Source organism: Chionomys nivalis, chromosome 6 (assembly GCF_950005125.1).
Source record: "Chionomys nivalis chromosome 6, mChiNiv1.1, whole genome shotgun sequence".
NCBI lineage: Eukaryota > Metazoa > Chordata > Mammalia > Rodentia > Cricetidae > Chionomys > Chionomys nivalis.
Genome location: NC_080091.1, coordinates 94,190,559 through 94,217,367, shown reverse-complemented (window position 1 = coordinate 94,217,367; position 26,809 = coordinate 94,190,559). Strand labels below are relative to the sequence as shown.

The 26,809-nt window shown below is 43.8% G+C and overlaps 1 protein-coding gene across 1 annotated transcript; it reads left to right on the top strand.

The window, feature by feature from the left end:
* On the top strand, positions 1-26,809 carry LOC130875427 (uncharacterized). The gene is made up of 6 exons (XM_057771190.1): positions 1-78; positions 5,946-6,016; positions 9,512-9,608; positions 11,499-11,600; positions 16,814-16,966; positions 26,675-26,809. The coding sequence occupies exons 1-6, from the start codon at positions 1-3 to the stop codon at positions 26,807-26,809; spliced, it is 636 nt and encodes a 211-aa protein (XP_057627173.1).

The following is a 26,809-nucleotide window of genomic DNA, read 5'->3' as shown; positions in this document are numbered from 1 at the left end:
ATGACGATCACCTACAGCTGCGTTGCTAATGGCCGGGCGGTCCTGGCGGAGCTGGCCTTGACCGGCGGCTCCCATCAGGTACCTGAGGGTTCGGCTCCTCGAGGGTCTGGACGCGGGGTGACCTCGGAGGACTCCGGGGTCAGAGGCCCCGCCCCGCCCCAGCGCTGACTCCTAGGCGGGAGCCGCGCGTGCGCCGCCCAGGGGTTAGGCCTGGTCCCGCACGCGGACGGCTGGCGGTGATTTCTAGCCATCTCCAACGTGACCCAACTCTTAGATTTTCCCTGTGCCCAGAAATAACCTGCAGTTCAGCACACACTTAGTGACTACGTAGTAGTTGCACAAGCCCAGCGTCATGAAAGCGAAGGCCACCCCGACAGCGCAGCTTGGCATCCCAGTACTCGGGGTGGTGAGGGCCATGAATTTGAGGTCAGCGTGGACTTCATAGACGCACTCAAAAAAAAAAAAAGAGGACAGCACAGAGAGTAACGCAATGTTAGAGCATTTGCCCATAGTATGTGAGGATGAGTTTAGTCCCAGCACACACTCACACATAGTTCCCCTAAAACTTGCCAGATGTCATCTAATATTGTATGTGTTGTATCTGGACCTTAGATCCATACAGTTTTCCCAGAGGGTAAAGATAGACACAACCCATTAAGGTGATATGGTTATAGTCTATAAATCGACTCTAAGGTTCTGAGCTAAGGCACTCAAGCTATGGGTGTAGAAGTGTGGCAGGTCAGGAAGAAACTTGGTAAATGCCCTCTAGCGTTGACACTTGACTGAATGTGTGGAAGGAGGGCTGTAACAGTACACAGGACGATTCTCGCGTCTTTCTTGGGCAGTGCTGAACAGCAGAGGGTACATAGAGAAGGATAGGACTAGGGGACTCAAAGGCAATGTAGAAGGAAGGCGACATTACAGTTCAGAACATGACAAATCGTGTTGCTTGTTAAAAATTCAACACATCGTATATGTTTATTTTTCTGCCTCATTTCTGGAAGCCAGAATGGGTTCCGGAGGTCATGGATGTGTTAGTCTAGTACCCGAAAGTCTGGGTCTGGCACCAGAAATGAGAGTCGTGTGTCAAGCTGCCCAGGAAGTGCGTAGTGAGAGAAGGGAAAAGAGAATCCTCAGAGCCCGAAGATGGATGAGTGCCACTGGGTTAGACAACAGGACGCCTGTGGAAGAAATAAGAGAGGTCATACTGCTTCGGGCCAGCTGAGTAGGAAATGAGGAACTTAGGATGGGGAGACCCTCTTGTCTGAAATTGATATAGGAAATGGAGGAGAGTAGAAACTGGAAGAAGCATGACCCAGGAGGGTGGGTCCTCGGTTGTTTATATGGAGACATTCCCACCTATGTGACCTTACAAAAAGAATAAGTATAAGACGGGTCAGGGCCATTGGTGGAGCAAGGCCTGCAGGGGCACAACTGGCCAGCAAGAGAAACGGGAGCTTGGCCAGAGCAACACCCTCTTGCTTTGAGAGGAAGGAGGGAGTGTGGGTGTGGGGCATTCGCTTCAGCCTCCTCCTGGAGTTCTTCTCTTTGCCAGTCCCTAACATGCTGGAACTCCTTCTTAGCGTCACACAGACACAAATGGCGTCTTTCCACTTCAGTTACATCCTTTTGGAGTCAGATGGCCTCATAACAGAAGTCAAACAAAACTAAATCTCCTTTCTGCAGGTGTTTCTTTGTCGACCACCTTGACGGGTTACTCTGTCTAGGGTCTGTAACCCGCCTGGCTGGTCAGTTATTCCAGGGTCACGGAGAGGTACCACCTAAAAGACATGGGCTGATGAGAGGAAGGAGGCTAGGCAAATTTGTCGAAGCCTCCGTTTATTAGAGTAATGGTTACAGCTTATATAGCCCCTGGATGAGGAGCTTGGGGGGCTGGGGCACGGGATCTTGCCACATGGTCCATGCCCGTCATATAGGCCAAGAGGTTACGATCGGTCAGGTCACGATTCCTTGATCAGGAAGTCACAAGTTGACACACCTAGTTCTCTAGATAGTTTGGAATGTGAGGCGGGTTCCCTTAACAGATAGCTCTCTATTAACAGTTAATTTGGGTGTGGGATAGGCTTTGTCAATAAGACTATTCTCAATACAATTGGGAAGTGAAGCCCTCTGCAAAACTCCTCACGGCGGTGCATCCTGTAAATTTTGGGGGGACACGGCTCCTGACATTTCTTCATATGCTTCCAGTCTTGTTGAGTTTCCCTCCTGAGACACTCAGGTGGGGGCTGGAAGCTGCCCTCCATCTTCTCCCGTTTTTTGTCTTCACGTCTGCTCATCTGGCACCTCTATGCGCTCTCTCTCTCTCTCTGTCTCTCTCTCTGTCTCTCTCTCTGTCTCTCTCTCTGTCTCTCTCTCTCTCTCTCTCTCTCTGAACCATATCTTCATTCCAGCCCTAATTACTTCTTTACCAAGCTTACCGAAATGCCTGTTGACTTGTCTTCCTCAAAGGCTGCTTCCACAGTGCTGCTCGGGTGATTGTTCCCCCAAATACCTGCAGTTGGGCCACCCTCCCGCTCACCACATTTGGCAGCCTCCGACTGCATTCAGAGTAAAGCGAGCACTCCTCCCATGGGCAGTCAGGCCCTCCTGAATGGCTGGGCTTTTCCCTGGCTCTTTCCTTCCTTTATGCAATTGTCCTGTCCTCTGCTACCTTAAACTTCATACCGCTTTCTCACCACGATTTCTTGCCCCTCTTCCTGGAGACCACTTTTCTCCACTTTGGGGCAGTATAATCTCATCTGTTCTTTGGGAATTTTCTCCCTTTTTCCGTGACTCTGTGCCTAGGCTAACTGGCGTCTCTCTGCCAAACAACTTAACGAAGCTGAACTGGAATCTTCTTTCCTTTGCTGTCTCTGCCATCAAACTTCAGGACAGAGAATGTTTCATCTCTGTCTCCCCAGTCGAATCCAAAGCCTAACAGAGAGTCCTCAACACGCCTTGTTAAGAGGAGAGAGCTATCAGAAGTGTCATAAGGAAACGGCCTCTCTTTTGAAGCACGTAGGAGGTGAGAGCACAGAAGAGGGGGCACCCTGCAATCCAGGATTTGTAAATTACAGGTGCGGAATGCCTACTGTGCCTGCTGTGCCGACAGCTAACCACAGAAGGCAAACTACAGCCCGGAGATTCAAGAGACAGTTACAATTAGAGGGAGGAAATGGTATCATGGCTTCCCTCAGTGCCAAAGATATATTCTCTCTCTCTCTCTCTCTCTCTCTCTCTCTCTCTCTCTCTCTCTCTCTCTCTCTCTCTCTTTTTCTTACACACACACACACACAATTTGAAAAAAAATAGTACCAAACTTAATCACAGAAGCTAACCAACTACTGTTCTGGGATTCTGAGGTTAGACTGGATTCTGGAAGTCATGTGCTCAGTCTTCATTCTTCCCTGGAAGGAAACCGACCCAGGCAACTCAGCGGCTCTGCAGTATATGAACTTCCAAACACAAGAGCCCCCTTTGTCACATGCTCGGTCTCATGGGGTCATTTGTTTTTGGTCTTGCTGTGATATCATAGTTTATATTGTGCAAAAGAAACACCTGGAGGAGCTAGAGAGGTGTGCTTTATTGCTAATAGTAAAACAACAGAAAAGGCTATATTCCTTTAAATTTTCAGGTGTCTTAGGAAATTCTGTCCTAGAAAATGACTCCTTGACATCTCAAGCAGTAGCAATTACTTTCTACCATGAATAGGCTTTACTCGTCCATAAAAGTTTCTATTTTAAGTGTTAGTTTGTGGGAAATGAGAAAGTTAATTAGGAGTGTGGCTCTCTAGGGCTGCCCGGGTAACTTTCAGATCCTCTCATGCTTCTAAAGTAAAAGCATGGGATTCCACTTCATGGGCTCTAAGGTGTTCGGCGCAATTATAGCACCTGAAGCTTTTCCCCGAGGAAGCACCTTATAAGGGATAGGCAGCTGCAAGAGTTCTTGGCAAATACTAGTTTTTTGGGTTTTTTTTTTGTTTGTTTGTTTGTTTGTTTGTTTTGGTTTGGTCTTTTGGTTTTTTCGAGACAGGGTTTCTCTGTAGCTTTGGAGCCTGTCCTGGAACTAGCTCTTGTAGACCAGGCTGGCCTCGAACTCCCAGAGATCTGCCTGCCTCTGCCTCCCGAGTGCTGGGATTAAAGGCGTGCGCCACCACCGGCCAGCCAAATACTAGTTTTTAAAGAGCGATGAGTAGGGCTGCTGAGATGGCTCAGTGAGTAATGGCACTTGCTAGCAAGCCCAATGACCTGAGTTCAATCCCTGAAGCCCACCTAAAGTAGAAGGAGAGAACCAGCTCCCAAAAGCTGCCCTCTGCACTCCACATGAGAGCCACTCAGAGCGACAGGATGCACCCCACAGATGCACACAGATAATAAATAGTTGTTTGGTATTGAGGGAATTATTAACTTCGTGAATAGAAGTTTGCTAAGTGTATTCAGAGAGTAAGAGAGACTTTGGGACTGAGGAGATGGCTGCAGGGATAAAAGCACTTGCTATGTAAGTGCAAACACCCGACTTCAGATCCCCAGAACTCAAGCAGAAGCCATACACACAGCTTGAGAACATCTGCAATCACTATGCAAAGATGGGAGGCAGAGACAGGAGCATCCCCAGAAGTTCACGTGTGTCTCTGACACACATGCTGTGATAGTCACATACACACAAATGCACACATGCACATGCAACTTAAGAGTGTGTGCAAATGTATGTATGAGCTGTATATGCTTCTGTGTATGTGTTCAGAAGCCAGAGGAAGGCATCAAATATCCTATCGTTGCACCTTCTACTTTTTGAGGAGGGGTCTGTCCCTGAACTTGGAGTTCGCATTATTTCAGCGATCCATAAGGATCCCCCTTTCTCCCTCTTTTCTCCCCCAGCACCCATATGGGCATACCTAGGATCATTCCTGGCTTCTTACATGAATGTTGAGATCTGAATTCAGGTTCTCATGTGTGCGTGAGTACGCTTAACAATTGAGCCATCTCTCCAGCCTCAAAACATTTTACATGTAGTTTTTCTCAGTAACTGACATTGGAAAGATACTTGAGGGATTGGGGATTTAGCTCAGTGACAGAGCACTTGCCTAGGCTCTGGGTTCTGTCCTCAGCTCTGAGGTTGGAGAAAAGACACGATACTTGATTGGCTACTGTTTCCTAGCCTTAAAGCCAAACCTAAGATCTTTCTATAAAGATATGATTATCTAGTTTTCCCCCGACATCTTAGGGAGGCTGCAGTGGTCGTTGCCACTCTCCGAGCTTCATCACACCGCCCAAGGATGACTAGAAGAAGAAAGATGCCGGAAAGTCGGCCAAAAAAGACAAAGACCCAGTCAATAAGTCCGGTGGCAAGGCCAAAAAGAAGAAGTGGTCCAAAGGCAAAGTTCGGGACAAGCTCAACAATCTAGTCAGTCCTGTTTGACAAGGCTACATAGGACAAACTCTGTAAGGAAGTTCCCCACTATAAACTTATTACTCCAGCCATGGTCTCTGAGAGACTGAAGATTCGCCGTTCCTTGGCCAGGGCAGCTCTTCAGGAGCTCCTTAGTAAAGGGCTTATCAAGCTGATTTCAAAGCACAGAGCCCAAGTAATTTACACCAGAAACACAAAGGGTGGAGATGCCCCAGCTGCTGGTGAAGATGCAGGAACAGGTTCAATCAGCTGTATGTTTGGAAAAATAAAACTTTATTAAATCAAAAAAAAAGATATGATTATCTAATGCAGCCTATTATGCACATACTTACATATATACATATAACGTATTTTGCTTTAATTTATACACATATTTCATGGCATCTTGCCTCTTATCACTCATGAGTCATATCAATTAATTCTCTTAGGAAGAGGATTTTTCTTAATAAGCCAACCAGAACATTGGTAATTTTAGAAGGAAAATACTGAAGAGACACTAGAGTCCTCCATAAAATAAAGGTTGCCTTTTTTCTTAGGAAGCAGTGGCAAAGGTGCTTAGACAGGTGCTTCTGAAAGCCGAACCAGCAACCATAATCCAAATAGGAAGGTAAGGAACACCCTATCGTGAGTCTTCTCTTAACAGCTATGATTCCAGCTAATGGTTCTAATGATGCCGTGAGGAGACTAGCAACCGTACACAGATTGCCTGGCCCACAGGAAGGAGGAAAGCAGAACATCACCAATGGAATGATAACCGCCGAATTCAGGGTACCGGCTACCTGTATAGAGGGAGGGGAGGGCCACATCACGGCATCTGCAGAGTCCTGCCTGGGGGTGGGGCTGAAAGAGGGCTCTCTTAGTCTCTGGGTGGTTTTGGTGTACCTATAACATTTCATTCACCAGAACAAAAGAAACTTCTACTTTAAAATATATTTAGTAATGTCAATAAGAATAGCCACCATCATTAAGTTTTACTTGGGATATTATATCTATTCTAAACCAGTATGAAACTGTAGTTAAGACACAAGGGGGTGAGTCAAGAGCATTTGTTATTTTAAGTCGCTTGTTGCTGTTGATGTTGTTGTTGTTTGAGACAGGGTAGCCCAGGCTAGCCTTGAACTCATGGTAATTGTTATGCCTCAACCTCCCAAGTGCTAGAATTACTGGTATGGGCCACTTGATCAGTCTTACAATATTTTTTTAATGAGTTTATTTTAACCTGTTCAAAAAAAGAAGTATGTAGCACAAATAATAAAAATCCAGAGACAGAATTTGGGGTTCAACCCAAAAACCAGAAAAACAAAGCAGCAAAGCCACTAGAGAAGTCTTCCCTCTACCAAGGCTGAGTGATGGCACACTAGGCAGACTAAGCCTCTCTCTCCTCTAGTGCTGGGATTAAAGGCATGTGATTCCCCAGTACTGGGATCAAAAGTGCTGCCACCACCACCTGGATTTGCTTCTGTATTAGTCTTGTGTAGCCTGGGGGGGGGGGGGGCTCGAATCCACAGAGATCCATCTGCCTCTGTCTCCCAAATCCTGGGATTAAAGATGTGTGTCACCATTACCTGACCTCTGGTGGCTTTAGCTTTGCCTCTGGTCTTCAGGCAAAATTTATTTATTAAAATACAAGAAATATACCCCTACACAGTTACAAAGAACAAATTCATACCAGGTGACACCTGTGGTCCCAGCTGCTCAGAAGGCTGAGGCACAAGTTCTTGACCTGAGCCCAGGAGTTCCAGACCAACATGGGAAACTTAGCAAAATCTATGTTCAACAACAACAACAATATATATGTGTATGTGTGTGTATTATATTGTTATATATATATATACATACATACATATGTATATATATAATTTTTGAAGTAGCTACCACTTATGCCTAAAAAGCAGTACCCTGCCAGCACCCAGAACCTCCCCATCATGTGTTTGGTCCCATCCACTCCCTCCTCCCTCCCTGAATATCAGCCATTGTTTCTACTTCTGTCAGGGTCACAGTTTCTTCACTGCCTCTGTACCCCAAAAATGCACCCTCAGTGACAGGCCAGTCCTGCCTGCTTCCAGTTTCATTTAAGATCCTTTCATCCCTTTCCTTACAGTTTCCCATAGTCTAGGTTTGCTGACTGCTCACACACAGATCACCAGGCTCCAGGCAGCTGGTTCCAGAAGTTCCATCTTCAGCAGGACTATTAGTGTCTGATGGTGTGCACTCTCTTATTATATTTCCGTCTGAGATGTTAGCAACCATCTGCAGTCAATTCCTAGTACCTAAAACTTGTATCTCTAATTCTGTCTCTCCTGTATCTACATCCAATCTACCCGCAAATCATGTTCTTTTCCCTTCCTAATAGGAACCAGCCCACCGTTGTCTTTATCTGGGCTATGCAATACAAAGTCATTCTTCTCATTTTGTTTCATTTCTAATGATTGTGCCTTTAAAAGCCCTCACTGACGCCGGGCGGTGGTGGCGCACACCTTTAATCCCAGCACTCGGGAGGCAGAGGCAGGCGGATCTCTGTGAGTTCGAGACCAGCCTGGTCTACAAGAGCTAGTTCCAGGACAGGCTCCAAAACCACAGAGAAACCCTGTCTCGAAAAACCAAAAAAAAAAAAAAAAAAAAAAAAAAGCCCTCACTGAATAACATAAGTGTGCTTTCAAAGTGAAATCCACAAAACAAGTTTCCTTCCAGAGTCTAATTCTTGTCCCTGTTTTTCTACCCACTTCTCTCTTCCTCCCTCTAGGTAGGTAAGCACTTTTAACGAGGTTTGGGTTTGTAATTTCCTTTTGTTTTTCTTTTTCTTCCCCTAAGAAATGCTCCTTTAAGAATGTATTATGTAAGGAGCGAAAGCATCCATACTTGTGTCATTGTAGCATGTGCAAGCGGTCTTGTGTCAGATAACATACATCCTAGATACCAAGTATTTGCATTTGTAAATGTTAAAAATAGCCTCCAGGTGTTATTCACAATATTCTAAGCATAAATTTAAAATATCTCTCCTCACATTGGGTATCACAATATTTAAAGCACACGCTGTGAAGCAGATTTTTCCAAAACCATTAAACATAAACCACATATGGCAGCTCATGCCTGAAATCCCAGCACTGGGAAGAGAGGGTGGGAACATGGAGAGCGAGGGCTATTCTGGGTGACACATTTATTCATATGGGCTGTTTCTTGATTTTCTCATCTCACGTGTATCCCCACTCTAATATTTGGCCAGATCCGCTGCCCATTAATGATCTGGAGATTCTTTATTCAAAAGTCTGGGTCTAGGCACCAAGCAGAGTCATGGAGGTGCCCCCCCCCCCCCCCCCAGAGCACGGCTGCAGCCTAGGAGCTGGTGCTATCAGGGCAAAGTGTGCTTTAGCCAACTGTGACAAATTTGGCTTTCCTCTCCCCAGCTGTCCTGTCCTCTAGACTACTTGGCACTATTAGTTCACAGCTTAAAATTCCAACCCATCGTGACGGAAAGCCAGGAAGCGCAAAACTATGTCTACCTAAAAATGTACAGAGAATGAAGTCAGTGGGCACAGAATTTCTGCTTGCTCAGATTATTGCAAGTCTGCAAAAAAAGATATAATCAGATCATCACATCTCCTTTTTAATATAATGCCCTTACATTGATGCAATTTTAAATATATATTAAAATTGTATACACTTTTGATTTGGCATAGTTTTTCAAATACATTAAAGTTCTCCTAACCACATACGCGGTGTTGCACACCTGTAGTCTCAGTACCTGGGCGGCCGAGGCAAGAAGACTGCTGTGAGTTCAAAGCTAGCCTGAACCACAAAGCAACGCCCTGGCTTGAGAAACCAGACAGTTACTGATCTTTCCAGATATAATAGTACATGTCTGTAACCCAAGCATTCGGGAAACAGCACTGTCAAAGGTTTGAGGCCAACATAGGCAGCAGAGCAAGTGGGAAGTCAGCCTGGACTACTTATCAAAGAAGGTCCTATCTAAAAAAGCAAAAGTTACATGTAAATTAGTATATAGTTTTTATACCACAGTGATAGCTCATAAATGACAAACAAGTAATTCGGTGTGTTGTACTTAATTTCTTCAGTATTATAAATAGATGCATTCTTTTCAAAGCTATGTCTACCATACTCTCTTTATTGATGGAATCACTTATTTATGTGCTACAGACAATGGCTTGGATACTATGGCACCATCTGCATTTCTTAAAAAAGTAAGTAACTGTCTGTACTGCTGTGCTGACATTTTAAGCTGCTGTACTGACCTCAGAGACTTGATGTCTCCTGGTTCCTTAAAGCCCTGAACTCAGAAATAGTGTCACAAAGACCCTCCACTGAAATCCATTAGAACCTCTCCTTATAGTCATTTTATTTTCAAGCTCAAGAAAAAAATTAAACAGCCTGGATGGAGGGGGGAGGGCCTTGGACTTCCCACAGGGCAGGGTACCCTGCCCTCTCTTAGGACTGGAGGGGAAGAGGAGGAGGGTGAGTGGGGGAGCAGGAGGGAAGTGGGAGGAGGGGAGGAAGTGGAAATTTTGAATGTTATTATAGTAATAAAAATTATTAGAAAAAAAGAAATAGCACATATAATTCACAAATAACTATATTCATAGGGATGTCAATGGCCAAATTTTTTTAGAATAATATTCTAAAGATATTTGTGTTATAGTATATAAATAATTATAAGAGCTAAATGAAATTTAAATATCAACTTTGGTTTTCATTTCATATGCAGGCAATGTATTTCATCCACACTTCCCACCCTCCAGCCACTCCTAGACACCCCCAGCCCATTACCCACAAGAAAGTTGTTTTTAAATAAAGATATATTATCTCTAGGGAAAATTTTAACAGAACTGCTAGCAAATACCAACTACGGTAAAGTGAGAATTTATCCATTTCTGAGATGCTAATTGCCTCAGATATCCCCTTTTGCTCCAAGGCTGAGCTCAGTCAATAAGAGACTTCAGAAAAGGCAGTCTAAAGACATAAGCTAAGCCATTGTCCTGGGAATTTCTATGGAAGCTTCTTATTTTTATTTTTTATTTATTTTTATTTTATGTGTGTCAGTCTTTTGCCTGATTGTATCTATGTGCAGCACATGTGTGCCATCCCCATGGAGGTCAGAAGAGGGCACTAGATCCCCTGGAGTGGTAATTGCAGATGGCTGTGAGCCACCATGTGGGTGCTAGGAACTAAACCTGGCTCCTCTGCAAGAGTAGCAAGCGTTCTTAAGTGCTGACCCATCTCTCTGATCCCTGTATCTTATTTTTAAAAGTAAATGTTCCCAATCTTCAAATTTATATATTACCAAATATATAAACAAGATAAATAATTTAATAAAAACATGGACTCCTTTAGTTCCTCCACAGTTACTAATAGTTCTTGTCCCATCACTTTTATGAATCATGCACACATTTCTTCTGTTCAGAGCACAAATAACATTGACACCGCTCCCATGGTCACTGTATGTAAAGTGGAGGGTAATTCTCTCTGTACTGATAAACGCTGGAGTTCAGAGAGTAAAGCATTTTAGTCATTGAACTGAATACCCCTAATTTTTTTCTCTCTGTCCTTTACAAAACGTCCCAATTTTACTGCCCTTCTGAACACCAGGTGACAAGAAACTGCTAAGCAGGTCGTTTTTACCAGTACTTCTGAGAGTACACTGTTAAGTGCAGACAGTTGTCAGGATTCTTTTTGAGGTGCTGAAACTTCTTATAACTAACATTTGATAGAAAGGCATGGCACTTGGCACCATTTTGTGATTTCTGAGTCAATTTTGAAGACAAGGGCAGGAGAAAAAAAATGGTAGCACCATTTGGAAAATGTCAAAGGTCTCCCTTTTCCGTGTCCTTGGATACCAATGGAAGAAGGGAATACCTGCAGTCAAACTGTATGAGTCTCTGGTTTGTCCTAGAACCTTAGATAAGCCTGAGCCATACACAGTGTTTGTTCATAATTACCATGTCTTAAAGTGGAAAGGATGCCCTGCCAGCAAACAGCTCATGTTTCTGCCATGTTTTGCTTCGAATGAACATTGACTCTGTTGTCCTCCACTTGACATTAGCCGTGCAGGTTACATATTCCATTAATTTCTCCAGGTTAGTGATATTTTTACAAGAAATCCTCTGATGTCACAAGAACGTTTTTTTCCTACAAATGCACCTGCTACAGATTTTCAACAAATACTAGCACAGCACATGGTACGTACCTCAACTTTTATCCTAAGCTCATCAGTGCTACTGATGAGCTGGTCCTAAGAGTGGGAGGGAAGGGTGAGAACTGTCTGTAGGGCGCAGAGGCTCACACCGGGTGTCTGCAGAGCAGCAGGAAACACAAGTGTCACGCTGCGGGGGAACTCACCATTCTTATACGCAGCCATTTCAGAAACGGCAAATAAATACAAATATACGTATTTGCTTATTTTAGTTTAAAAGTAAGAGGATAAACCAGAAATGCATAAATGGATACCTGGATGGGACTGGGGAAAGAAGGGTTGAGCCATCAGAGCGAGAAACGAGGTCTCCCTGTGTCAAACCTGTGTTGAGGGCTGGAGAAAAGGCTTAGCAGTTAAGAGCACTGGCTGTTCTTCTAGAGGACCTGAGTTCTAGTCCCAGCAACCACATGGTGGCAGACAACCATCTATATGGGATCTGGTGCCCTCTTCTGTCATAAAGTTGTACATGCAGAGAGAGCACTCGTATACATAAAATAAATAAATCTTAAAAAAAAAAAAAAAAAACTGTGTCTAAACTTGACCTTTTAACCATGTGAATGTTTTATATAATTATTAAATACTATCAAATTAAAATTTTAAAACTTCTCCGTATTTGTGAAATAAAATGTTACTAAAGGGCAAATACTTTATAATTGCATTTACATGAGATACCAACAATAATTAAATCGCTTTAAATAGAAAGTGGAGTGTAACCTCACAGGATGGACAAAGGGGAGAGGATGTCAGTAGATGCTGACATATATATCTGTATGTTCAGTTCAGAACAAATGGGAAATCTACAGATGAACAGTGATGTCCATTACCTAACAGTAAATGCACTGAAGCCACCAAACCACACACTTGAAATAGTTACACAATAGAAGAAAAGAAGAAGGAGGATGGGAAGGAGAGAAGGAAGAAGAAGAGGAGGAAGAGGAGGAGGAAGAAGAAGAGGAAGAGGAGGAGCAGTAGCAGCAACAAATAATGTCTCCATAGGAATTAGTAAACATCTCTCAGTGATGACCTTAAATGTAAATTGCCTCTGCTTAGACTGCCTAACTAGATTTTAAAACTAGGTCCAGGGGCTGGACAGATGGCTCAGAGGTTAAGATCACTACCTGTTCTTCCAAGTCTTGAGTTCAATTCCCAGCAGCCACATGGTGACTCACAACCATCTATAATGAGATCTGATGCCTTCTTCTGGCAGGCATGCATGCAGATAGAACACTGTATAGACAGAACATAGTAAATAAATCTTTAAAGAAAAAAAAACTAGGTCCAACTGTTGGAGGGAGCCTGCTTGTTCATTCCAGCCACCCAGAACCAAAATAACCACACAGAAACTATATTAATTAAAACACTGCTTGGCCCAGTAGCTCTAACTTCTTATTGGCTAACTCTTACATCTTTGTTTAACCCATTTCTAGTAATCTGTATATTGCCATGTGGCAGTGGCTTACCAGCAAAGATTCAGCATGTCTGACTCTGGTGGCTCCATGGCATCCCTCTCTCCACCTTCCTTCTCCCAGCATTCAGTCCAGTTTTCCCCGCCTACCTAAGTTCTGCCCTACCAACAGGCCAAGGCAGTTTCTTTATTCATTAACCAATAAAAGCAACAAATAGACAGAAGGATCTCCTACACCAGTCCAGTTCTCTGTGGCCTCTAGGAAATACTGGTAAAGACACTCATAGACCGAGAGGCAGTGGGTAGAAAACAATCTGTCAAGCAAACGGAAACTGAAGAAAAGCTAGCATAGCTCTCATCAGATAAAGCAGACTTCAGACCAAAATTAACCAGAAGAGAGAAGATCACTGCATATTAGTAAAGAGATCAATTCATCATCAGAAGATATAAGAATTATATACGCACCAAATGTTAGCAGTCCCAATTTTATGAAGTAAATATTAATAGACATAATATAATAATAGTGACTTTATTACCCACTTTTACCTCTAGATACGTCATCCAATCTAAACACTGACAGAGACCTCCGACTCTATGGTGACTGCACCATAGATACACAGAGAAACCCTGTTTCAAAGGAAAAGGACACACTCTCACATCTTTCACATCACAGCACCATCTGGAAATCAACAAGAAAAAGAAAACAACACAAAGACATGGATATTGAACAATACACTCTTGAATAATCGTTGAATAAATCATAAAGGAAGTCTTCAAATTCTTAGAAAAAAATCAAAATGAAATTATAATTACCAGAATCTTTGAGATATAGCTCAGACAGTTTTAAAATATTTTTAAATTTTATTTATTTATCAGTGTTGGGGCTTGTGTGTGCCAACAAGCACTTGGCCAATAAGCCAAACTCTGAGGCAATTCTAAGAAGAAAGTTTATATCTGTTTGCTCACACTGAAAAATAGGATCTCAGTGAGGTGGCTAAGCAGATAAAGGCACCTGCCAGCAAGTCTGAAGACCCACATTCAACCCCCAGCACTTGGGAAGAACCAACTCCTCCACGTCTCCCTGTGACCGCCACATGTGCCGTGGTGATGCTCTCAAACAAACAAACAAATGTAGTTTAAAACTTGAAAAAATCATCACAAATAAATGACGCGCGTGTGTGTGTGTGAGTGTGTGTGTGTGTATCATGACACTAGAAAGGGAACTTTAAAGGGGGAGGAAAATGTCTTAATGGAAAAGGCTCCAAGAGGACAATTAGATACATGTGGTAACAGCAAAGCAGATTAGAAAGGGACTCATGGGAGGAGGTGAGGAGACCCAGCTGGAGGTGGGGAAGGACAAATAATAACAGAGTATAATGACACATGCATGAAGATGCTATGATGGAGCCCAACTTCATATGCTAGCCCAAAACAGTAATTAAAAAATAAAATTCAAAACAAAGACAAAAAAGAAAAAAAGATATTCCTCAGTTTATAAATGTGGTAAGCCTGCCTCAAGTAATGCTAGCAGCAGTGACATCTGTGTGGGGACAGGAGTCACTCTGCCCGGGAACCTGTCTGTACTGAGGGCAGAGTGACAGCCAACATGCTGGAGGGAAGATAGCAAGCCACACGCTTAGCTAGGAAATGGCAGGGAAGATGGGGAACGTGGCTGCCAGACAAAGGAGGGTGTGGGGTTCAACTGTTAGTGTGTTAGGATGTCCCCTGGATAGGAAAGAAGCTGGGGCATTGGGTTACATGAAGATTAAGGACAATAACGAAGCTATGCAATGTCATATCAGCTACAGACTGGACTGCCCAAAACTCCTACGCCAAGTCAGTAAGGATTGTCTGAAGTCTTGTTTCAGAATAGCTCATGTGCCATGGTTATTGGAAAATGTCAGGTAAAAACTGCATAAGTTATTTCTGGTGGAAATGAGAGAAAAGAAATGACATGGAAGACATAAAATCCGTATTAGTGAGTGAAAGGAGCCACTGGGAGAAGGCTGCATTCCTTGCTGTCCAAATCATGACACTCCAGAAACCATGCACCTAAGAGCACTGTGGGGACGGAGGTCAGAGGGCTTCACTGGCCATAAGACTACCCGATATGACACTTTAATAATAGATGTGTTGGGCTGGAGAAATGGCTCAACAGTTAAGAAGATTTGATATGCTTGCGAGGTCGCAGGTTCAGTTCCCAGCACCCACATGACAGCTCACAACTGTCTCTAGCCCCAGTTCCATGGCAGGCAAAGCACACATACACATAAAATGAAACAATTATTGTTTCAAATAGTGTATCTGTTTGTCCAGCCCACCAGACATGCACCACTGGGGACTGCACTGACTGATGTGGAGGAAACGGGGGATCACTGGGAGCAACAGAGGTTTCCTTACCTCAGGGGAACTAACTTGGGACGCCAGGGTCCAGCGTGATCAACAGCCACCACACCACTCCAGGCCAGTACCTTTCTGGTCCTTTGTCTCCAAAACTTGAAGAAAGAGTTTAATGGGCAATAGGAGAGTTTTAGAAAGAAGTTTGCTTATTGATTGCGTGAGAAGAAAAAGGTGAGACCAAGAGAAAGCAGTGTTCCTGGACAATAGGTGGGCCCAACAACTGGGTCGTCACTGACAGTGGTTGTCTAGGGATTGATACACCTTTTATTTACTTATTTATTTCAATTGAGGTATGCGGAGTGAGCTGGTCAATCTAGACCCACCCACAAGGTGTCCATGTACCTCTGCATCCCAAGTATCTAAAGTGGAGTTTTGGCCTGGCAGTGGTGACGCACTCCTTTAATCCCTGCACAGAGGCAGGCAGATCTCCGTGAGTTCGAGGCCAGCCTGGTCTACAAAGTGAGTTCCAGGACAGGCTTCAAAGCTACAGAGAGAGACCCTGTCTTGAAAAAAATAAATGAATAAAATAATAATAAAAAATAAAGTGGAGTTTCGGTCATACCTTCACATACACCTTTCAGGAAGCTGGGCAAAAGGAGAAACATAGCAAGAAACCAGATTAAAGTCCACAGCACTTACGGCATTTCTGTCCTCCAGCCAGATCAGAAGGCATTCCCAGCTTCTGTCCATGGACAAGAAGGTCCCTGTACCTAAAACTGCCAAAAGTTCCTACCTCCTGCCCATGCCATCGGTGAAAACTGGACTCTGACTACCAGCTATGACAAATGTCCTACTCCATGCAGGATGTCGACAGTAAAAGAGGGTGTGCCTGCAGCAGCCAGGGGGCGCCAGGGAGCTGGATTTTACAGCGGACATGAAATGTTTCTGAAAGTAAAGTCTGTGTTTTAAAATGATTAAATAAACCATTTAAAGAAAATCACCTGCCGGGCAGTGGTGGCACACACCTTTAATCCCAGCACTCAGGAGGCAGAGGCAGGCGGATGTCTGTGAGTTCAAGGCCAGCCTGGTCTACAGAGCTAGTTCCAGGACAGGAACCAAAAAGCTACGGAGAAACCCTGTCTCGAAAATCCAAAAAAAAAAAAAAAAAAAAAAAAAAAAAAGAAAATCACTCAAGCTACAGAGAAACCTTGTCTCAAAAGAAGGAAGGAAGGAAGGAAGGAAGGAAGGAAGGAAGGAAGGAAGGAAGGAAAAGAAAAAATCACCGTTTGTTGAGTGGATTGGTGGGAGTCTCTCCCCTCTTTGCCTGTTTTTCTGTTTTGCAAGATTAGGACAATTTGTGGTTTAGTTGATTCCTTATAAAAATTAGTTGTGCCCTTGACAGTAATGTGTTTCACTAATACAAATTAAGTTTTTGTTCCATTTCTTCTGTGTAGATGGAATACAATAGAAATCAAAGTGACAACACAGTGTCTTCAGTGAAAAGTCAAGTGACTGACGTAAAAAACATTATGTTGAGAAACATAGATACAGTTTTAGAAAAAGAAACAGTGACCATCACTGAAGGAGCAGAGGACCCCCAGGCAACTGTAAGTAATTCGCATGAATGTTGACCTCCAGTGCCCCAAACCGGCAATGTTACTGCCCTAGATACAGCTTGCTCAAGGCAAACACACAGAGGGCTAGTGTGAGACAATACTTTGTAACCAAAAGGAAAGAAAATGGAGTGCAATAGAAACAGTAAGGAATAATTTCAGGGCTGCCAGCTGGCTCACAGGTGAAGGCACTTGCTGCCAAGCCTGACCACTTGAGTTCCACATGGAGTGGAGGAAAAGGTAGGAGTCCAGCAAGCTGTCCTAACCCCCACACTAGCCCTGTGGCATGCAGGTGCACACATCCATGCACATGCATGTACACCAAGTAAACAACAGTTTAAAAAGAACAATTGGAGGGGCCGGTGAAATGGCTGCTCTTCGAGAGGTCCTGAGTTCAATTCCCAGCAACCACATGGTAGCTCATAACCATCTGTAATGAGATCTGGTGCCCTCTTCTGGCCCACAGGGATACATGCAGACAGAATATTGTATATATAATAAATAAATAAATCTTTAAAAAAAGAACAATTGGATAGTAAATGACAATGAGGGATTATTACTAACTTTCAGGTGTGAAAAAGATGCTGTACTAATGGTTTTAAAAGTCGTTTAGAAAGATTCATACTAAAATGTCGTGGCTGCAATTACATCCTATCTGAGCATTTGCTTCAGGATAACTGGAGAAAGGATTGTAAATGAAGCAAAACTTGTCACACACTGATAACTACCAACACTGGTGCTGAGTCTCCACAAAGGGCCTCGCCATGTCCTCTGTCAACTTTTATTTATTGGTGGGTATGCTCGATACACAGATGTGTGTGGGGACAACCTGCCAGAGTCAGTTCTCTCCTCCACCCTGTAGTTTCCAGGGACTTGTCACCAGGCGCGTTCTCAACCAAGCATGCCGGCCACAGTGACAGCCTCGCCTCTGAGTGAGCTGTGTTTTGGTTCTGGCCACATTCACACTGAAATGACAGCTTGAGTAGTCACAGCAGAGGCCACGTGGCTTCATCCTTCATCGTGACACCATTTACAAACAGCAATGCTCCATTTCAAGTTCCGTTGACTAACTAGAGTCGGACACCACAATCAAGATGGGAAGGAAAGCCTTTGGCCTGGGTCTCGCTCCTGCACTTTGCCACTGACTTTCCTGACGCTGGCTCCAGGAAACCATGACACTGTTTTGTGCTCTCACAGTTTTGAACTGTGACACAAAATTGAGCTCTGTAGTCAGGCTTGGCAGCAAGGCCTTATCTATGAGCCATCTCATAGGTCCCAGCATTTCTTATTTTATACTGATGAAATGTAATGTACCTATCCTTTCTATAACTTGGTCTTGTAGTTCAATCCTCCTTCTGAAATAGATCCATTTACCCTCTTCTAAAATGCCATTACTTCCTGTCCTTTGTTGTCTTGATAAACATTTATATTGATTCTATCTTTTTATTAGCTTACAAAGAATTAGGCTTTATTGCAGCATTTTTTAAACAAGCTTTGTGCCAATCGGTGCTTCTCTTCCCCATCCTCCCCTCCCTTGCTCCTCCACCCCGGGAGCTTCCTCCCTCCCACTTTCGTGCCACCCCTTGTCTTTCATGCTTCCCCATTCGGAGCTTTCTGTATTGCGAGCACTACTGTGTTAAATACTCCTAGAAATATAGACCTTAGACCTTTGGACAAAATCTTTCTTTCTCTTTTTTTTTTTTTTTTTTTTTGTTTTTCAAGACAGGGTTTCTCTGTAACTTTGGAGCCTGTCCTGGAACTAGCTCTTGTAGACCAGGCTAGCCTCAAACTCACAGAGATCCACCTGCCTCTGCCTCCCAAGTGCTAGGATTAAAGGTGTGTGCCACCATCGCCCAGCTTGACAAAATCTTTCTAGGACAGTGGTCTGAATATTGTTTTTATCATGTTAGCTTTACAAAATGTTCTTGAACGCTGAGCATGGTGGTGCATGTCTTTGATCTCAGCACTCAGGGGGCAGAGGTTGGTAGATCTCTGTGAATTCAAGGACAGCCAAGGTTCTGTAGAGAGACCCTGTTTCAAAAAAAAAAAAAAAACAAGGGGCTGGAGAGATGGCTCAGTGGTTAAGAGCACTGCCTGCTCTTCTAGAGGTCCTGAGTTTAATTCCCAGCAACCACATGGTGGCTCACAACCATCTATAAGGAGATGCCCTCTTCTGGCCTACAGGCATACACTGAGGCAGAATGTTGTATACATAACTGCGCAGACCTTTAATCCCAGCACTCGGAAGGCAGAGGCAGGTGGATCTTTGTGATTTCAAGGCCAGCCTGGTCTATAGCTCAAGTTCCAGGACAGGCTCCAAAAAGCTACAGAGAAACCCTGTATTGAAAAACAAACAAACAAAATATTTATAGATACACACACACATATATGTGTATATATATATATATATACACACATACAGAGAGAAACAAAAGTTAAAACATAATAAAATGAAATAAAATATTAAATAAAAAAAATTTTTTTTTTGGTTTTTCGAGACAGGGTTTCTCTGTAGCTTTGGTGCCTGTCCCGGAACTAGCTCTTGTAGGCCAGGCTGGCCTCGAACTCACAGAGATCCACCTACCTATGCCTCCCGAGTGCTGGGATTAAAGGCGTGTGCCACCACCGCCTGGCTTAAATAAATTATTAAGAAAATAAGAACTTTTAGTCTCACAGAAAAATAATATATTTGATAATGTGATTGATATTATAGCAAATTAAATATTAGTTTTTTACACCTAAATAAGCAGATAGTGTACTCAGATTAGAAGCATGTAAGTATACATTCTCATTGTATTGTATATGTCTGTGTTCTCTCTTACTTATATTAGTCAGGAACTAGATAGGAGCAGCGATCCCTGAAATACTCATTTCATTCCTAACAGAATGAGTACTCAAATGCTTCCCAATCATTTGTTGATTTTATATTCAGATTTTGGTCCAAACCATTTACTAGTTTGATAGCTACTTTGTACTCTGATTCATTTGCTAGTAATCGTGTCCCACCTCAATGTTATCAAATACCTTTCCTACATTGATAACGGTTTTTGTTCTTTAATAATATGATAAAATACTTTATGGATTCAATATGTTTGGCTGGATGCCTTGCAATACTCAATGTTATATAATTGTGTGCTTATTGTCTCCAAAGATTACAAGTAGCCATTGATACACACTATTCACAAAATGCCACATCGTATCCTTCCCTGTCTATCTGGTCTACCATGGGCAGGTTTATTATTCATTTCTAGCCTTTTTTGTTTGTTGTTTTTTGAGACAGGGTTTCTCTGTAACTTTGAGCCTGTCCTGGAACTAACACTTGTAGACCAGGCAGGCCTTGAACTCACAGAGATCCACCTGCCTCTGCCTCCCAAGTGCTGGGATTAAAGGTGTATGTGGCCACTGCCTGGCTCATTCCCGCCCTTTTGTGACTGTAACTAGCTGAAAGCAAATGGCTTGAATGCTCTATTTGAAGCCTACATTACTTAATCAGATATTTATCACAGGTCGGAATTCTTTTAATTAGTTATCTGTATGTGTATGTATATGTTTTCTGCACACAAAGAATCCGGAAGAGGCCACCAACTATCTTCCTCTGTTACCTCTCCTCCTAGTCCTTTGAGGTAGGGTCTCTCCCTGCACCTGGGGTCACTTTTTCTCAGGTAGGCTAGAAGCCAGCAAGTCCCAGTCATCCTATCCCCACCCCAATCCTCACAGAGCTGGAGTTACAGGGGTGTGCTGGACATGGGTGGTGAGAGTCCCCATGATTGTGGGACACCCAAATGCTCCGAACCACTGAAGCATCTCTCCAATATCCAGAATATCGTTTTCAAATGAAGATAAAATGCACTTAGTATAAAATTAGCATTTTGAAAGTATACAGGAAAATGACAGTACATTTATAGTGCTGTATACCCTCACTTCTGTCTAGTTCCAAAACATTTTCACCTCCCCTAAAAGGAAATCTCACCAAATAGTCACTGCCCAGACCATAGGCGACTGCATTCTCCCGGCTCACCTGTTGTCCACATCCCATATAACCCGGGTCACAGACTGCGTTCTCCCGGCTCACCTGTTGTCCACATCCCATATAACCCGGGTCACAGACTGCGTTCTCCCGGCTCACCTGTTGTCCACATCCCATATAACCCAGGTCACAGACTGTGTTCTCCCGGCTCACCTGTTGTCCACATCCCATATAACCCAGGTCACATACAAACTTTTCCACTTGTCTTCTTTCATCGAGTGTTGCAGACTTGAGCTTTATTGATGTTGAAGCATGAGTAACTTCCTTACTCCCACAGAAAAATATTCCATTATCTTCACATTCCCTATACCACAGTTTGCTTGTCCATCAATGAAACTAACATTTGGGGCTTTGTAGGTGTTGTTTTGCTTTGTGGTGCTGGAGGCAAAGTGAAGGCCTCGCACATGCCAGACTTTACCACCACACCATAGATGCAGTTCTTGGCTTTTCAAGACATTGTCTCACCGTGTCGCTTAGCTAGCCTCATGCTCAACATTCTTCCTGACTCAGCCTCCCAACTGCTAGAACTATAGTCATATGACATCACATCCTCTATTGTGAATAATGACTACTAAGTTTAAGTAATACATTTATTGTGTGTTGTGTGCATGCACGTGTAACACCCCTGTATCTTTATGGAAGACAGAGTATACAATTCGTGGAAGCCACTTCTTTCCTTCTACCATATGGGGTCTGGGAATCAAATTCATGTGTTCAGACTTGGTGGCAGACAACTTCACGTTCTGAACCATCCAGCTGACCCCATGGGTTCATTTCTTTATAGAACTATGTTCAGAATTGAAAACAGTCCTCAAATTGTTTTTTAATGCAGGGTCTCTATGTAGCTGTAGTTGTCCTGAAAGTCACTGTGTAGGTTAGGCTGGCCACAAACTCACAGAGATCTGCTGGCTTGTCTGTCTCCAGTATGCACCACTACACTTAGCTCCCGAATCATTTTTCCATAGCTATGGGAGTCAAATTGCTAGATCACGTGGTTGTTGTTTAACTACCTGAGGGACTGTTGAACCATTTCCCATGGTACCGGAATCATCTCACCCCCTCCCCCTCAGCATTGGCCTCCTGTCATGACCGGTGCTGCTACCAGAGTGACTATGATGTCTTGTGTTATTATTTCAATTCCCTTAATGACAATGGTGTCACATGCCTTCTTGTAGACTTGCTATCCTTTTGTGTGTCAAGAGTACATAAATCACTGTTCAAGTTCTTTGTGTTTAGAATCACATTGTTTTTGAAGCAGGATAGACTTTTTGATTATGTCAAATCTTGGGAGTTGTGAGCTGCCATGTGGGTGCTAGGACTTGAACCCAGATCCTCTGGAAGAGCAGTCAGTGCTCTTAAGCACTGAGCCATCTCTCCAGCCCCACAGGGTAGACTTTTAATGTGCATTTTTAATTCATTTGCCTTCAAACTTTTTTCTATTGTTTGGGCCAGAAAGTCAACATCGTGTCCCATCTTTCAATGCTCCCCAAAGAGATGTATCTTAAATGAGTACAGACTTACTTAAAAAGAGGAATACAAATACCAGCACAGGAAAAGGAGCTGATGAAGCAGCAAAAGGCAGAAAGAAGGGACCCAAGGTCTATGTAGAGGGAGCTCAGCCTAGAGAAATAGAGGTGGGAACTGAAGACCAGAAGAGGGCGGATGGATGGGCCCACAAAGCACGATGCTGGTCTGTTCCATCCTTTTCTTCTGCAGGCACAGAGTCAGGAGGCACGTGGCGCCCAAAGCTCTCACAGACGTGGGTCTCCGTGTCATCTGCACATTGGAGCCACGCTTTTAGAGTTTTGTAATGACTACAGCTTGTCTTTTAAAAATGGTGTTTTTAACTATGTTATGTGTGCAGTGTCCGCATGAGTGCAAGCGCCCACGGAGGCCAGAAGAGGAGTCAGACAACCCTGGAGTTACAGGCCCTTGCGTGCTGTCTCATATGGGTGCTGGGATTCAAACGTGGGCCCTATGCAAGGAGTGCTCCTAACCACTGAGCCATCAATCCAGCCCGCGCTACCTCACCTTTTGGGTTAGAGAACCCGTAGCCGATGTAGCTACATGCCTGAGCTTCCAGTGCTTTCCCTCTGCAGACATGAAAGTCGAAAGTGACTTTCTGTGAGCAGCTGGGCAGTCCAGGCTTTGTGCCTGCTGTGACTGACCTTGCCTCGAGCATGAGACTCTCTATGTGGACAATCTGTTCAACAGTGAGCAGAAAAGGCATCTTTGCATATCAGCCCCTTCAGTCCCGGAGTGGGAGCACAGCTTTACTCTTCCCTGAACGGTAAAACCTAGTCTCCCGTGTTTCCATGTGTATGTATGTATACACACACGTGTGCATGTGCACACATACATACATACACACAGGACATGTCAGTGAGGAGCCCGAGACCTCCTCTGTGACTGGAGGTCTCTTGCCAGCAACAGCTGTGTGTGGTAGGAAGGCCCGCACTGTGGATGGGAAACATCAGAGGCTGAGTCTTGACGAGCGCAGCCAAAGAAACCCGAGGAAATGGTCCGCATGGATGGAGGGCGACAGGTGAGAAGCCCAAGGTTCAGAAATACATTTTCTTAAAAGTGACCACTTTTTTGGTTACTTGAAGTGAACAAAAACCTACTTGAAGTCGGTCACTTGCAGTGAATATTGAGTGCAGCCTTGTTGGTGAGTAGTTGGATTCTGGATACATTTGTGAGGTGTTAAGACTCCTAAAACCCTGAAGATGAGGTGAGAAAGTAAGCCCCGGGAACCTCGGTGCTTTGACCACTGCATACAGACTGAGTGGGAGGGGCAGCACCAGCAGGTTCTCACTGCTCCCCAGGCCCAGCTCTTCCCATGCTTTCTCCCAAAGCCAGCCATATAATTAAGCTTATTTTATCTAGCATTTCTAGGTGATATTACTTGGAAAGATTGCAAGGATACTTAATCCACCATCTCAATGGAGCTATTTGCTTAATAGATGATAGTCTGTCTAGCCTATGGCAATCGAGGTGGCACCTAAATCCCAGAAAATATTGGCAAAAAAAAAAAAAAATCCCCAGAGATTTTATTTTACCTGTCTTACCTTACAAACCCCAACTTCATGTATATATTACATTTTCACTGGAGGAAAAAGTGCCTTCTTTTTTAAGCAAGTGGAATAGAAGCAGCTGAGAAAAACAGAGAATTTTACTGCAGCGGCTGCTTAGACAGCTCTGTATGGAGCCAGTCTATTTCGCGCTCACTCTTCTGCCTCGGCCTCCCAAGGGCACTGCTTACAGGCACGCACACGCATGCTGCCAGGCTACGACACCAGCTGGGTCAGACTCGTCCTCACTGCCTACACTAGTTTTGTCTCTTTTCTATCTTGTTTTTCTGTAAAGATTACATTGAATGGTCTTTTAGAAATATATATATTTAAGCCTGGGCATGGTGGTGCACACCTTTAATCCCAGCACTCAAGAGGCAGAGGCAGGAGGATCTCAGCCTGGTCTACAAAGGGAGTTCCAGACAGCCAGGGCTGTTACACAAGAGAAACCCTGTCTCAAAAAGCAAAAACGTATTTGAGGGGCTGAAGAAATGGTTTGGCATGTAAGAGCAGTTGTGACTCCACTCCCAGGGAACAAAGCATGACAAACAGGCAAAATGTTCACACACACAAATACAATGTAAAAGTCCTTTTAGAAGCTTTTTTTTTTGAGACAGAGTCTCATTGTGTGGCCCTAGCTGACTTGGAACCAGGCTGGTTTTAAACTGAGTTCCTCCTGCCTGACGCCTGAGTGCTAGGATTAAAAGCATATACCAGCAACCACTCCTAGCTATTAAAAAAAAAAAAATTCTGCAGATTTGTGCACACATGTGCAGGTGCACGTGGCGAGGGAGGGCATGTAGAGGCCGGAGGTAGTCACCACCCATCTTCCTCCATTGCCTTCCACCTTATTTTCTTGAGACAAGCTCTCTCACTGAACCAGGAGCTTACTTTTTGGTTGGGCTAGCTGGTCAGCAAGCTCTAAGGAGCAGCCTGTCCCCACGCCCCCAGTGTTAGTGTTGAGACAGGGGCTGCCCACCCAGCTCTGACATGCGTGCTAGGAACCTGACTGCTGAACAGTCACTTTATCACCGAGCCAGCACCGTAATCCCATATTTGACGTTTTAACAAAAGTCAGCTGACAAGTGGTCAGTTTTCCTACAGATAAATAAATATAGATCACACATTTTTGGGCAGGTTAAATGTATCCCTCCAGGTATTCCTCAGACTCCAGTATAAAATACGCTGACTGCTGAGGATTCCAGGCACATGTGTTGTACTATATACACACAAAGCATGGACATGCATAAAATCTAAAAGTGTAGTGATATTTCATTTGTACTTTTATAAATAAAGCTTGCCTGAAGATCATAGAGTAAAACAGTCACCCTGGTCAGCCTTACAAGACCAGGCATTGGTGACACACACCTTTAATCCCAGTAGCCACACTAGTTTGACATAGAAACCAGGCGGTAGTGGTGCATGCCCTTAATCCCAGCATTAGAGGATTATAAAATGGGAGGAGACAGCTCTCACACAGTCTCATGCTGAGATTTCTAGAGGCAGGATCACCATTTCTAGAGGTAGAGGTAAAAGCCAGTGGCTGGCTGCTTTGTTTTTCTGATCTTCAGATTGAACCCCAATATCTAGCTCTGGGTTTTATTAACTGTGCTACATAAAAGAATAACTAAAAAGCAACGTGAGACCAGGGCTAGAGCAATGGCTCAGTAGTTAAGACCACTGGCTGCACTTCAGAAGGGCCAAAAGTTTAACTCTCAGCACCCACATGGCAGCTTTCAGCCATCATAGTAGAGGTTCGGTATGATCTTCAAAGGCTCACCTCTACCAGCGTCCCAATAGCTGGTGCCACCCCCAAGCTTCCAAAATAGCTCAACTAGCTGAGGAACAACTGTTCAAAACACAAGTCTGTAAAGGACATGGCAGACTCAAATACTAACAATACCGAATTATGAAAATCACAAGTAAATAACAATATTCTCATCTTATATGTGCCGTGAGGATCACCTTCTCAGTGATCTTCAGTCTGTGGTACTCCACAGCAGGTATTATTGTCTCCACTTAAACTCTCATTACTCCATCAAATATTCAGCCTACTGTGCGCCATGCATTGTCCTACACAGAGAATGCAGCGAAACAGGCAAGTTACGCCATAATGCTTTCTCCTACCTAGCATCAAATGACATTACTTACTGAGTAACTGAACAACAAAGAATTGAAAATGGGGTCTGGGGAGATGGCTCAGCAGTTACAAGTGTTTGCAGCTCTTCCGGTGGGTTCCAGCGCCTGTTACTTCAGCTCCAGGGAATTCAATGCCACACACAGACAAAAGAATCTTTAAAAACAGTTGAGAGCAAGGCGTCTAGAACAAAAACTCTAAACTGGGCTATGAGGAATCCTTTCAGTAAAACCATGAGGAGAAGGGAAGACGAGAAAACTCGCTCAAGGTCCCAGTGTGAATACTGTCACAGCTCAGCACAGGCACCTAGAGCTATGGTGTTCCACTTTATAATCCCTTGTCCTCGTGACTGCTTCTGGAATTAGTTACAACTCAGCTATCAAATTAGCCTTCATTAAGTATTTGAGTGTACCATTAAATTCAGACATGGAGAGAAAACTCTAAGTTTGTGTTTATTTCTATCTCAGGCTGAAGAATTTGAAAAGTCAAGGAAGACTCCCAAGAGAACATGGTGGAAATGCTTCAAGACTGTCGTCACCACGCTCACAGTCCTCCTCTCGGTCATTGTCATTCTTTTAAGCACACACGTAATACCCACTTGA

Coding starts and splice junctions, on each gene's coding strand:
- LOC130875427 (XM_057771190.1), top strand. CDS start 1: ATGACGATCACCTACAGCTGCGTTGCTAATGGCCGGGCGGTCCTGGCG. Junction 6,017..9,511: donor ACCATAATCCAAATAGGAAG/GTAAGGAACACC, acceptor TTCTTTTCAAAG/CTATGTCTACCATACTCTCT. Junction 11,601..16,813: donor AAATACTAGCACAGCACATG/GTACGTACCTCA, acceptor TCTTCTGTGTAG/ATGGAATACAATAGAAATCA.